This window comes from Rhinoderma darwinii, chromosome 12 (genome assembly GCF_050947455.1).
Source record: "Rhinoderma darwinii isolate aRhiDar2 chromosome 12, aRhiDar2.hap1, whole genome shotgun sequence".
Taxonomy (NCBI): Eukaryota; Metazoa; Chordata; class Amphibia; order Anura; family Rhinodermatidae; genus Rhinoderma; species Rhinoderma darwinii.
In genome coordinates this window covers 35,529,028-35,543,265 of record NC_134698.1, presented here as the reverse complement: position 1 = coordinate 35,543,265, position 14,238 = coordinate 35,529,028, and the positions used below count along the sequence as shown (strand labels likewise).

Below are 14,238 nucleotides of genomic sequence, written 5' to 3'. Positions count from 1 at the left end.
TAGAAACAACCAATGGGTCAAGGTTAAGCTCATCATATCTTGATAAATCAAGAGCAATCTTAATCCCAAAGTAAGTAAATTGGGAAACTACTTGCAAGGGTACAGGTAGACTCTGTTTGGAGCAATATCCCGGAAACAGGGGGAATAAGACAGACAGACCAATTTACCAACAAACCTGAAGGGGCACCAAAGGTATCAATCCATTTTAAACGAGAAGCCAGAGAAGGACCATCATCCTCTAGATATACCAGTGTGTCATCTGCGTACAGGGATATTTTTTCAACTATGTGGCCCCTAGATAGCCCTTTTATGGATGGAGATTGGCGTATTGCCACTGCAAGGGGTTCTATTGCGAGGGCGAATAACAAAGGGGAGAGCGGGCATCCCTGCCGGGTACCACGGTACGGGAAAAAGTGGTCAGAAATATCCATATTCGTTCTCACTCTGGCACTCGGTCCCTCATAAAAGAGATGAACCAGAGCCAAGAAACGCGGACCAAAATTTAAACGGGCGAGATGCGTCCAAAGATTATGCCATTCAACCGAGTCAAAGACCTTATAAGTATCCAGAGAGAGAAGGAAGCCAGGAGATACTGCCCACCTTGCCGCATCTAGATTAAAAAAAAAATCTGTGTATAATAATGTCCGTTCTCTTCCCGGGCATAAAGCCAGTCTGAACTGGGTGAACTGAAGACAAAACAACCTTTATTAATCTAGTAGCTAAAATTTTGTCCGATATCTTAGCAGCTGAGTTAATAAGTGAAATCAGACTATAGGAGTCCGGGAGAGTAGGGTCCTTCCCTGGCATCAACAACACCACAATTAGTGCCTCACACATGGAGGCCGGCACGATGCTCATCTCGTAAGCACTGGAATACTTGTCCTGAAGTCTAGGAATCAAGGTATCACTATTAGCCCTATACCATTTACCCCCCAACCCATCAAGACCAGGGGTTTTGCCAGAAGGCAGCAACTGATTAGCACTCACTATTTCTTCATCTACAATCGGCCCATCCAATTCAATCGCCTGAGCGGCTGATAGACGTCATAAGGGCAGTGAATTTAATAATTATTCTATATCACTTGGCGGAACACAGCACCTCGAGCCATACAGCCCGGTATAAAATTCCTGAAATACCTTATTTATATCTTTCGAGGCAGTACACAACATAGCCTGTGCAGAGGCTGGGAGTAAGAGCAATAGAGGCAATTGCAGGCAAGAAATCTTGGGAGGCCATAGCAAGGTCAATCCTAGAGAATGTTTTATGAGTAGATGAATAATATGAGTAAGATGTATCTGTCGGAAATCTCCAACGCCACACATAAGTGAGATAGAGCGCCGAAGACCAGGCATTAAGAGGGGCAGATGCCTGATACAAGCCCCCCGTACGGTCCACCGAGTCATCTAGTAAAGCATTAAAGTCACCCACACATATAATCGGGCTCACCGGGAATTCTGACAGCTTTTCAGCCACTAAAGCTAGCAGGGCCAGATCCAGAGGTGGAGGGACATATAAATTGATTATAGTAAATATTTTCCCCTGCATGAGACAATGTACAATAACATATCTACCAAAATGGTCACATGCCTCCTGCAGCACCTCCAGATACAGACTCTTGGCTATGAGGAGAGATACCCCACGGGAGTAGTTGGAATAAAAGGAGTGATATACTTTTGCTATCCAAGCACAGCCACAGAGTGAGGGAAGAGCGAAAAAAGGAGCACCACATTCACACACACATTCATCATACTTAGCATACAAGTAATACAATGCAACCAGCAATATACCCGAACCCCTGTCAGACACTAAACTAGCTAAGTGCAGACCGTTACCCTGTAACTATAGAACAGCTAGAGAACAGTGGTTCTGTCTAAACTAACAACTACCCTACTAGCATAGTCCCGAGACCGGACTCCTTGTATGGGATAACATTAGAAAAGATTTATCACATAATCAAACTAGAGCAATATCACAATGCTAAATATAATTAGACTTTAAGAAGAAGATTCTGTCAAAAGTGATATGCAGTTATCAGCGTTAAGCAAGAAAGCATGTAATAACTAATACTGAATCCTGTCCATCAGGAGACAGCTCAGTCCGGAGGAGAAGCTTCTCCAGGAACACGAGGAACACCGTTCGCCCAGTCCAAGGTCTCAGCAGGGGAGAGAAAGAATTTAGATGTGAATCCATCAATCGCTCTCAGTTTGGCAGGGTAAAGCATGGCTTACTTGTATCCCTTTTCCCGAAGTTTATTGCGGACCTCCGTAAATTGAACATGCTGCCTCCGTATGTTGACGGAGAAATCCGGGTAGATGGAGACTCGTTGGGCATTATATAGAATAGTTCCTCTCTTCCATGCCGCTTGTAAAAACAACAATATTTGACAGTAAAAAAAAATAGTGTCAAGCAGACAACTAGGGGTAAAAACCCCTCTTACGTCAGCAGTGTGTACCGCTCCCGCATCCGTGCCAGTCACTGGGATCGGCCCACTGTGAAGCTTCCATCTTCAAACGCCAGGAAGCTGGAGATCTGCAGTAGATCCGTCCAAGACACAGCTCTCCTAAGACAGGCAGGCCCCTTTCAAAAAGCGCAAGGTAAAGACTCCACCCATTTCCGGCCCCGACAACTATTGTTATGTCCCCGCTAGCCCAAGGAAATGGGAAGTAACCCGCGTCACTTCTGGTTGCGTCTTACACGGGCTCCACTGACCGGGAGGCCTAAAGTGCTGCAAACATACGGGCACGGCCTGTAGAGGTACCAAGCAGCACGCGGGGCTCCCAAGCACGCTCCCCCCAGACACCAAGACGACGCTGCAGTCTGGTACCAGAAAAAGCATGCCCAACAGCCCCGCACATAGGGGGAGGGAGGCACGGAGTGTTCACTGACAGGTGGGCTGAAGAAGGGAAACCAGGCTATCCCCGGCGGCTCCTAGTGGAAGCTTATACCAACAAGTCACCCATGAGCCCCTCAGATACAGACTGGGCTCCTGTAGTCAACATTTACTTTGAATACTACACGTCCCCTCTTGTCCAAAGGACAGGGAACAGAACTGGGGATGATGGGGGTATTCCCTCTTTTAAATGAATCCTAGTTCCTGCTTTCTGTCCAGTAGAGGAAGCGGTCTCCCCAGGGGTGCTGTCATAGGGCAATAGGGAAAAGTATTTTGAAAGTTGCACCAACCACACTGATAAAAAAAAATTCAAAAAAACAAAACGATTTAAGAAAGGTGTACATAACCTTTGAGTGTACCTTGAATAAGTCACCAACAGTGTCACCAGCAAAGCACAATCACACCTCCTCCTTATGCTTCATGGTGGAAACCACACATGTGGAAACCATCCGCTCACATTTTCTGCATCTCACATGGCGGTTGGAACAAAAAAATCAAAAATTTTGACTCATGACTCATCAGACCAAAGTACAGATTTCCACCGGTCTAATGTCCAATCCTTGTGTTTCTTGGCCCAAGCAATTCTCTTCTTGTTGTTCCTCAGTTCTCTTCTTTGCATCAATTCAACCATAAAGGCCTGAGTCTCGTAGTCTCCTCTGAACAGTTGATATTGAGATATGTCTGGTACTTGTTCTCTGTGAAGCATTTATGTAGGCTCTAATTGGAGGTGCTGTTAATTTGGGATTTCTGAGGCTAATGAAAGTATCCTTTGAAGCAAAGGTAACTCTTGGTCCTATTTTCCTGGGGCGGTCCTCACGAGAACTACTTCCATAATAGTTTGATGGTTTTTGTCACGAACACCACTAATTGCACAGGTGACTTGGATGCTACTGTAAAGGGGTACTCCGCTTATCCACTCTCACTCTAAACATATGCCTATTGCAACAGGCTAACAATGAGTTTAGCGCACACAAAACGCTGCCACCACTTGCCGTATTAGGCTGACAAGAGCCTTCTCCTGGTAACGCAAAAGATCACACAGACACACCTTATCTGAATAGCATTAAACATAAGTTTGGGTAGGTTTAGAGCAGCAAGGCAAAAAACTATTATATAAAACATGGATGACAGGGGTGGCTTTGAAGGATTATATATTTCCTTTGTCCCATATAGCCATTTCTATAGACGTGTGTACTGGATTCTTGCCGTCTGGCTTCCAAAGTATTGACTTTGCTAGCACCAAGGTGTTCTGAGAGCCACACTGAGACATATTTGGTCTGTGTGTTTGCATGCAACTTAATTGAATTATGTATGTTGACTCGATGCACATGCTTAAAGGAAAGGTGTCCTGAAATGTTTTTTTTCTTTGATGTGTTTTAAGTTATGGGCCTATTTTTTTTTAAATTATTTTAATGTGTCCCCTAATGTCATTTTATTTAGGTGTGTGTTTTTACTTTTGTGGGGACAGCCATATTTATTAGCATCTGTGTACATCTGTGTATATCTCCTCACGACACATACACAGGTGCTATACGGCATACCCATAGCATAGGAGACTAAGGACGGGAGCCGACCCTATCTCCTATGCTAGTGCCCATCTTACTGCAGGCTTGTAATACTGTGAACCGCTGCTACACGGCGATTCACAGTAGGACCAGGGAATGAAGGAGCAGCAGCATACGAGCGTCGCTGATCATTTAAAACAGCTGATCGGTGGCTTTGAAGGATCACTAGTACGCCGCTGCTTCCCTTTCAGTCTCTGCTTCTACTGTCAATTACCATGTAGCGACGGCTCACAGTATTACAGCCTTTTCCCATTAAGAAAGGAGCAGCGGCATATTACAAACTTTATTTTTTTTGTTATTCCGTTTCTGCTGGACAGTTTGGACTAAGTCAAAAATTCGTTGGACTACTTCGTGTTTTATATTTTAAATAAAATGTTTAACGAGGATTCTGTGAGGGAGTTAATTTCAATAAAAATTTTTTTTTCTGATGTCTGTGTTTTTTTAATGCTTTATTATCACCTTAGTAATGGCAGGTGTCTATTTGACAATGTCCATTACTAAGGCGGAGCTTAGTGTTAGCCGGTAAAAATGGCTGCATCTAAACCCCCATTATTACCCCGATACCCACCGCCACCAGTGGTATCGGGAAGAGCCAGGTACAATCCAGCACCCGACCATCTGTAATGACAGTCAGGAACTGGGGCGGCCGCAGGCTGGCATAACTAATAATAATGGGAAGGGCGAAAAACCGTGGCTCTTCCCACCCTGGTAATGCTAGGCTGCGGCTGCTTTATTGTAGCTGGCTGGTTATGAAAATGGGTGGAACCCACTTAGTTTTTTACAATAAAGCAGCAACAGCTGCATCTCCTCACTTTCATAATTGTTAGCCTTTTGGTGTGTCCTACCCTACAGCACATTCTACCATTGTAGAATAGCTCGCAAAATGGAGACAATGATTGGCAATTTGAAAACATCTCTTCTTGGCTTGTAGCCAAAAATAGGGAGGGGGTGAGTTTCCCTCCCACATTTACAGCAGCTGTGGGAGTCAGGTTCCTTTGCCAGATTCACCTCGCTGTAATTCTGGGAAGTGCTTCCTCTGGTGGCCAACATAGGAAAACATAAAATTATTATTTAATTAATTTCTTTCTTGTGGAAGAAAAAGAAAATACCCCAAATAAACAAAAAATAAATAAATAAAACTAAGCAACTTACTTAAAAAAAACATATATAATTCTTCACACATTCCCTTTAAAAGCTTTTTAGAAATGGCATGGGAGATTAATTTCCAAAATACTATTATAAAATGTTAAAATTATAAATGTTACATCCCCAAAGACTGGTTTATCACAGTTTTCAGTTTGCACTTGAGCATACCTTCAAAGTTCTTGACATTTTACTTATCAACTGACCATCATGTCTTAAAGGAACAGTGTCACCCAAAAAAATTTTTTAATATCAGTTTGATGTTAGTGTTTTATTAAAAACGTTTGTATTAATTTGTGTGTTTGTGTGTTACTTTTTTTTATTTTTACACTTTTTCTTCCCTATGGGGGCTGCCATTTTTTTTTCCATTTCTGTATGTGTCGATTAACGACACATACAGACATGGAATACGGCAGCTCCAGTCCCATAGGGAATGCGAACGGGGCCCGTTCCATCCACTATGGTGTACGCCGTCTGTGTGGGAACGGCGCATGCACCGCTCCCACACAGTCCAATTTGAAATGCACAGTAAGATTACTACTTCCGGTCGCGGCTTCCGGACTTGTGCACATGGAGCAGCGGCAGCAGACGGAGCGGACGGACCGGAGGGAGCGGCGGCGACTGGAGCAGGTAAGTGATTTCTATGTATGTTCGTGTTTCAGTGTGTGTTTACTAGTGTATGTTAACCTACTACAATGTGTGTTAGCTCAAAAAATGGCGAAACACAGTGTAGGAGGTTAGACCGTTCAATCCCCTCGTTTCTCCCGGCCCTAGCCAGGATAAAGGAGGGGGGGATTCTGAGAGCTCACTAGAGCGAGGGATTATTTCCCAATTTTTCAGCATAAAGCAATGTGGTTGCTTTACCACATGCAATGCTGCAATTTTGGGAATTGCTCCATCTAGTGACCAGCAATGGGAAATATTATAAATTAGAATCCAATTGAATACAATTTATAATATTTCCTGACTCGTGAAAAAAATAAAAAAAATTAGAACAATGTTTAATCACCCACACACTAATTGTTTAACTAAAAAAAAAATATAAATTTTTTGCCAACAACACATTCCCTTTAAAGTAATGATGGACGGTCGTTTCTCTTGACTTAGTTGAGTGGTTCTTGCAATAATGTGGAATATAACAGTAGTTGAATCGGTCTAAACACTGAATAGAAGCGTGTACCAATCCTACTGCTGCACAACACAACTGATGGTCTGAAACACATTATGAAAACAAGAATTTCAACAAATTAACTCTTGACAAGGCATACCTGTTAATTGAAAACCATTCCAGGTGACTACCTCATGAAGCTGATTAATAGAATGCCAATTGTGTGAAAAATGGTCATCAAAGCAAAGAATCTACTTTGAAGAATCTAAAATAAAAAACAAATTCTGGATTGTTTAACACTTTTTTGTCTACTACTTAATCAATATGTGTTCCTTCAAAGTTTTTGTATCTTCGATATGAATCTACATTGTAGGAAAAAAAAAACATGGAATGAAAATGTGTCTGGTACTGTATATACTTACATTTATCTATATACAGAACTGCTAACTCAAAATATATACCTACCTTGCTGCTGGATAACTGGTATACTCCTGATTATGATTTGGTTGGCACACTGATGTTGTTGGAAGCAGTCAATTGAATGCTGCTGACTGCTCCCTGCAATGCTAGGGTCTGTTCACAGGGTGGATCTTGCATGGCGGGTCCCGCCGCAAAATCCGCCACAGAATTATTCCTGCCAATGGCAGGAAGATTCCTCCTCCCATTGACTTCAATGGGAGATTTGGGTGGAGTCTGGCCCAGGATATGGGCATGACGCTTCTTTGTCCCACTAGCTGAAAAAAGAAACATCCGACTCCCATTGAAATGAATGGAGGCAGAATTTTGTAGTGGAAACCACCGCAAAAATTCAGCCATGTGAACAGGGCCTTATACTGTACATTTCTTAGTGAGGGAGTGGGCGTCAGGGAGAGCTCCTTGAGGTGTTAGACATATTATCCAGGAGTAGAGAACAGGACAATAAAGGCTGCACTGAGGACACAGGGCATCAGGAGGTGAAAGAGACGCAACGCACAGCTAACTGAGGGGGGGGGCAGAAAGACTATACATATATATGTATATACACACACACACACACACACACACACACATATATATATATATATATATACACATACTGCGGCTGCGTTGGCTCTGGACTTGATATAACACAGTGGACCAACACTGTTGCTCAGTGGTCCAAAGTCCTGTTTTCAGATGAAATTAAATTTTGCATTTAGTTTGGAAATCAAGGTCCCAGAGACTGAAGGAAGAGTGGAGAGGGATCAATCCAAGTTGCTTGCGGTCCAGTGTGAAGTTTCCACAGTCAGTGATGGTTTTGGGAGCCATGTCATCTGCTGGTGTTGGTCCACTGTGTTATATCAAGTCCAGAGTCAACGCAGCCATCTACTAGGAAATTTTAGAGCACTTCATGCTTCCCTCTGCTGACAAGCTTTATGGAGATGCTGATTTCATTTTCCAGCAGGACTTGGCACCTGCCCACATTGACAAAAGTACCAATACCTGGTTTAATAACCACAGTATCACTGCGATTGATTGGCCAGCAAACTCGCCTGAACCAAACCCTATAGAGAATATATGGGGTATTGTCAAGAGGAAGATGATACACCAGACCCAAAAATGCAGACGAGCTGAAGGCCGCTATCAAAGCAACCTGGGCTTCCATAACACCTCAGCAGTGCCACAGGCTGATCGCCTCCATGCCACGCCGCATTGATAACACCTCTGCAGTGCCACAGGCTAATCGCCTCCATACCACGCCGCATTGATGCAGTAATTCATGCAAACGGAGCCCCGACTAAGTATTGAGTGCATATACCGTACATACTTTTCAGTAGGCAAATATTTCGATATTAAAAATAATTTTGGAAATTGGGCGTCTATGTTATTCTAATTTTCTGAGAACTAAATTTTCATTAACTGTTAGACATAATCATCAGCATTAAAAGGAAAAATGCTGGAAATAAAGTAAAATAAAAAGAGTTTCACTTTTTGTTTTTAATTGAATTACTGAAATAAATTAACTTTTTTATGATATTCTAATTCATTGAGAAGGACTAGTGTATATATGTATATATATATATATAAAGAGCAAAAATAAAAGCAGCACCGTTCCTCCAGTATATGGATGGAACGCACGACCAGCATCCCAAATACACAGCAAAATCCAATATACAGGTCAGCACTCCAAGTTCAGTGAAAAAAATGGATCTTTTTAATCAATACATGCAACGTTTCAGCCCTGCTCAACGTTTCAGCCCTGCTTGAGGAAGGCCCCATTGAGTAGGGCTGAAACGTTGCATGTATTGATTAAAAAGATCCATTTTTTTCACTGAACTTGGAGTGCTGACCTGTATATTGGATTTTGCTATATATATATATATATATATATATATATATATATATATATATATATAGAAAAATAAACTTTGCAGCACTCCAATATGAAAAATTTCATTACAATATAATAAAGTGTTAAGTGCTTAAAAACTTGATTAATACATGGTTTAAGGTATCATTGTACATAATAAACATGATACAGCGTGAACAGCAATATACAATACAACAAACGTTAAAAACAACTGATTAAATCATAATCATTTATGCCTCAGTGGTGTTGAGATACATCATCATGAACCCACTCACCAATCAGAACTTCAGATGCATCAGGTAAATCATTAGTATGCAAAGCCCTAGGCATACATAGTAGCAGTCAGCTGCACAACTCATGGTAATTAGGATGTGATACATCCGTGTAATCCCCAGAGACGGAAGTGTATCGTTGTTCAGCAGCAGGACGCATCGAGCGCATCAAAATGATGTAATGCGTGTCAATGCGTTCCACTGGTCTGATCATGTGTATAACGGCATCACAAGTTGCCAGGCAACTGATGCAGATATACCACGGATAGCAGATAGCACGGCTATGTCAGTCAAAAGGTCGAAATTGCAGAAAAAGCAAATACATTAATACATGCTCCTCATGGTAAGTAATGGAGATATCAAGAATACCGAAAAGTAGCGTTACAGTATTATATTATTATATCGGCTTATTGTAGATGATCCACACGTGGGTACACAGATCTCTGTCCACTATCACGTGTCCAGAACGACCTTATTCCCAGAGTTTCCAGAACCACATAGCAGCGTCTTCACGTGCACAGGATGTCCCGTCAACCTCACCCGTGTAACGGACCAAAAGTGTCACATCAGCGACATCGTATCTCCATGAAGAATATATATTTTTTAATATTATAATATCTCTACATCACTTAAAACCAAGAATAGGAGACTAGAAAAAACTCAGTTAAATAATATACATATTTTATTGATATAATAGGACCAAAAGAACATAACATAGCCATGCCAAGAATCAATTACACAGTAACTTTATTATTGAAAATAATAGAGGAGATTCCGAAATTCTGTTGGGAGTGGTATTCAGATCTAAAAGAATACAGAGAATATGTAAAAATTTGTATTCATCAAACATTGACAAAGAACTCATTATTAAAAGAATGTAAATATTAATGTGTCATCAATCATCATACAGAAGAGGACATCAGAGAACCCAAAAGATGGAACAGAGACATGAAGGCATCATATGGCTATCCTGTCTACAGCAAATTCTACATTGAGGCCAAAGGGTTTCAGTATATTTAATAGGAATATCCACCTCAATTCTTTTTTATGTAGAGCCATATGTCGGTCACCGCCAAACTGTAATGGTGGGATATGATCCAAAATCATAAATGTTAGGTCCCTTTCATTATGACCATATTCCGAGAAGTGCTTAGCTACAGGCAAGTCAAGTTTATTTTTACGTATCGAGAAGCGATGATTATTTAAACGAGTTTTAAAGGCACAGGTGGTCTCCCCCACATACAGGAGGCCGCAGGGACACCATAACACATATATGACCCAGTCCGAGTCACAGGTGAAGTTGTGTCTAATTTTAAACTGTTGTCCAGTAACTGGATGTCTAAAGGATTCACCTCTACACATCAAAGAACAATTAACGCATCTATAACACGGAATATTACCAGGTTTTAGAGGTTTAAGGATGGATTGTGACCCTTTCTTTTGTTCTGGCATTCTAGTTCTCACCAGTCTATCACGAAGATTTTGTGAACGTCTATAGGACATAAGCGGATTGTTGTTCAATTCATCAATATGACCAAAGCTGTTACTGATTATTGGCCAATGTCTATTCACAATTTTGGAAAGATCTCCACTTATATCATTATAAGTCGAGATAAATGGAATACGTTTCTGCTTTCTATATATTGAAGATTTTACAGGCTGTAACAAAATATCCCTCGCTGTATTGTCAATCTTCTTCTTATGTGTCCGCAGTACTGATTTAGGGTAACCTCTCTGCAGAAAATTACCAGTCATGATGTCTAATGATATGTCCAGATCTTCCTGTCTGTCAGTGTTACGTTTGGCCCTAATCATTTGACTATACGGCAAAGATCTGACCATATTTTTCGGGTGACAACTGTCAAGTCTTAATAAGGTGTTCCGGTCGGTCTCTTTGGTATACATTTTGGTTATAAGTGTATTGTTGTCAATCAGTACTGTGACATCCAAAAATTGGATGTTATCCATAGAATGTGTCATAGTAAACTGGATGTCCTCATCTAAGGAGTTAATACACACACACACACACACACACACACACATATATATATATATTACAAGTGTTTCCACTAGTCATCTACCCTATGACCCTGTATCTCACTATGGGCCATATTTTTCCCTCTTTTTCTTTTTAATCTGTATCCTAAATATTGTCCCATTATGATCTTGTGGTCTGAGAAGGGGGTGCTGCTATCTGAGGTCTTACACCTTTTACACCTAATAAAGCCTGTATTGTATTGCACCTCTTGGATTATTAAAAATATATTCGTTCTTTGAGTGAAGCCCGACAAAAGGTCCACAATTTTATCTTTTATTTCTTTCGTATTATATTCAAAGGCCCCATTCACACGGCCATATTTTGGACAGTATTTTGCATCAGTATTTGTAAGCCAAAACATGGAGCAGAACCTACACAGAGAAAAAGTATAATGGAAAATGTTTTACCTTTTTCTTGTTTTAGACCCACTCCATTTCACTTACAATTACTGAAGAAAAATACTGACCAAAACACTGCCGTGTGATAGGGGGCTAAGGCCTCATGCACACTTCCGTCGGCCGTTATACGGCCGTTAAGGATGGTCTTGTCACACACGGGCAGGCTTCTGTGTGCAGCCCGTTGTTTCACAATCCAAATTCAATCCAAAGGCGGAGACTGTTCCGTCAAAAACGGGTAGGAGTTGGACCTGCACTACTTTTGACAGAACAGCCGCACGGTTCCGTTAAAACAATGGAAGTGTGCATGGCCCGATTGAAATGAATGGGTTCAGGGTGCTATCAGTGACAAAAACGGATAGCACCCTGAACGAAAAAACTGAAGTGGGCATGAGGCCTAATAAAGACAGAGTGTAGGATGAATGTAACATAACATAAAACTGAAGATATATATTTAATCTCTGAATTGGTATAAAAGCTGGGGATCAACCGCTATGCACACGGCTGCTATTAGTGGTAGTCTCCCAGCATCTTTTACATTTCTATGAGGCCAAGAAAATATTAGAATATCAGGGACTATTTTTCTGGAAATTTGTTCTTTAAGAGTCTCACAGTGTGTTACCCTTTAAATATAAAAAATGATGAATACCAAAAGAGACTTTAGTGGCGAACTTTGTGTTCTTATGTATGCATCTTTATTATTTACACAGTTATTTGCCTTGAACCACACATCTGTGTAGAAAAACATTATAATAATATTTAATAAAAAGTTAGTATTGTGTACCTTCTGGTGAAGAAAATATTCCAACACAAGACCCCAAAAGTCGCTGAAATTTACTTTGTGTCCATCTCTTTCCAGGGCCATCAGCTCTTGTGCACAGTGCCTGAGCCTTTCTGCAGAAAATGCCCCAGATTTACTGGATGTCATAGATTTCTGTGCCTTGCTTATTGGTTCCTTAAGATCTTTATTTGACCAATCATAATCTTCATAAAGTGTGGACATACACCTAGTGCAAACAGTATTATTAAATGTAGGGAAAGCATAACTATTACAATACAGTGTAACAAAAAAGCCTATATCCTGCAGCAAAAATATCGTTTAAAGGGTTATTGTAAATAATGTGCTTAAAGGGGTTCACCAGGGAAAAAATAGGTTTTCTAAAAAGTGTCCCACAGCATTGGTTTGCCTGCTCTAAAACCCCCTACTAACCTTATAACCCGTTTCTTTTTTATCTCAATCAGGGCAGGCTCCAGGTTTATGTGGGCCCTTGGGCGAGACAGACTTAGTAGGCCCCTTTGCGGGGGAACTCACAGCGGCAGTAAAATGGCAGAAAACGTCACTATATGCCCCCATATAGACGTTAGGCCCTGTTTATGCCCCAAAATAGAACTTAGGCCCCCAGTTTGTACCCCCATAAATTTAGAGCCCTCTGTAGATACTGTCACACAGCCCCCCTTCCTGATAGTGCCACACAGCCCCCTCCTACCAGGTAGTGCCACACAGCCCCCCTCCCAGGTAGTGCCACACAGACCCCCTTCCTGGTAGTGCCACACAGCCCACCTCAGGTAGTGTGACACAGCCCCCCTTAGATAGTGCCACACAGCCCCCTTTCCTGGTAGTGCCACACAGCCCCCTTTCCTGGTAGTGCCACACAGCCCCCTTTCCTGGTAGTGCCACACAGCCCCCTTTCCTGGTAGTGCCACACAGCCCCCCCTTCCAGGTAGTGCCACACAGCCCCCCCTTCCAGGTAGTGCCACACTGCCCCCCCCCCTTCGAGGTAGTGCCACACTGCCCCCTCCTCCCAGGTAGTGCCACACTGCCCCCTCCTCCCAGGTAGTGCCACACTGCCCCCTCCTCCCAGGTAGTGCCACAATGAGGGGTTATATACAGGGATGAAGGCGGTCATATTCAGGGATGATAGGGTTATATGATGGGTATAATACACAGATGATTGGGATAATGCACCGGGATGATGGGGGTTACATACAGGAATGTTGAGGGTAATACACAGGGATAATACACAGGGATGATGGGGTAATACACAGGGATGCTATAACTCAATCATCCTTGTATATAACCTGTATAGAACCCCCATCCTTCCTGTGTATTACCCCATCATCCCTGTTTATAACCGCCATCATCCCTGTGTATTACCTCATCATTCCTGTATATAACCCCCATCATCCCTGTATATAACCCCCAATATCCCTGTGTATTACCGCCAACATTCTATACAGGGATGATGGCGGTTATACACAGGGATGATGGAGGTTAAATACAGGGGTGATGGCGGTTATGTACAGTGGTGATGGCGGTTATACACAGGGATGATGGGGATAATACACAGGGATGATGGGGATAATACACAGGGATGATTGATGGGGGTTATACACAGGGATGATGGGGGTTATAAACAGGGATGATGGACTTATATACAGGAATGATGACTCCATCATCCCTGCATATAACTCCATCATCCCTGTATATAACCCATTC

General features: G+C 42.0%; 1 protein-coding gene across 1 annotated transcript in view; it reads right to left on the bottom strand.

Moving 5' to 3' along the window:
* The window catches only part of PLA2G4F (phospholipase A2 group IVF), a 632,963-nt gene that overhangs the window by 324,235 nt on the left and 294,490 nt on the right, over positions 1-14,238 (bottom strand). The window contains exon 13 of the mRNA XM_075844320.1: positions 12,526-12,748. Within this exon, the coding sequence (XP_075700435.1) occupies positions 12,526-12,748 (223 nt within the window). The remainder of the gene's footprint in view (positions 1-12,525; positions 12,749-14,238) is intronic.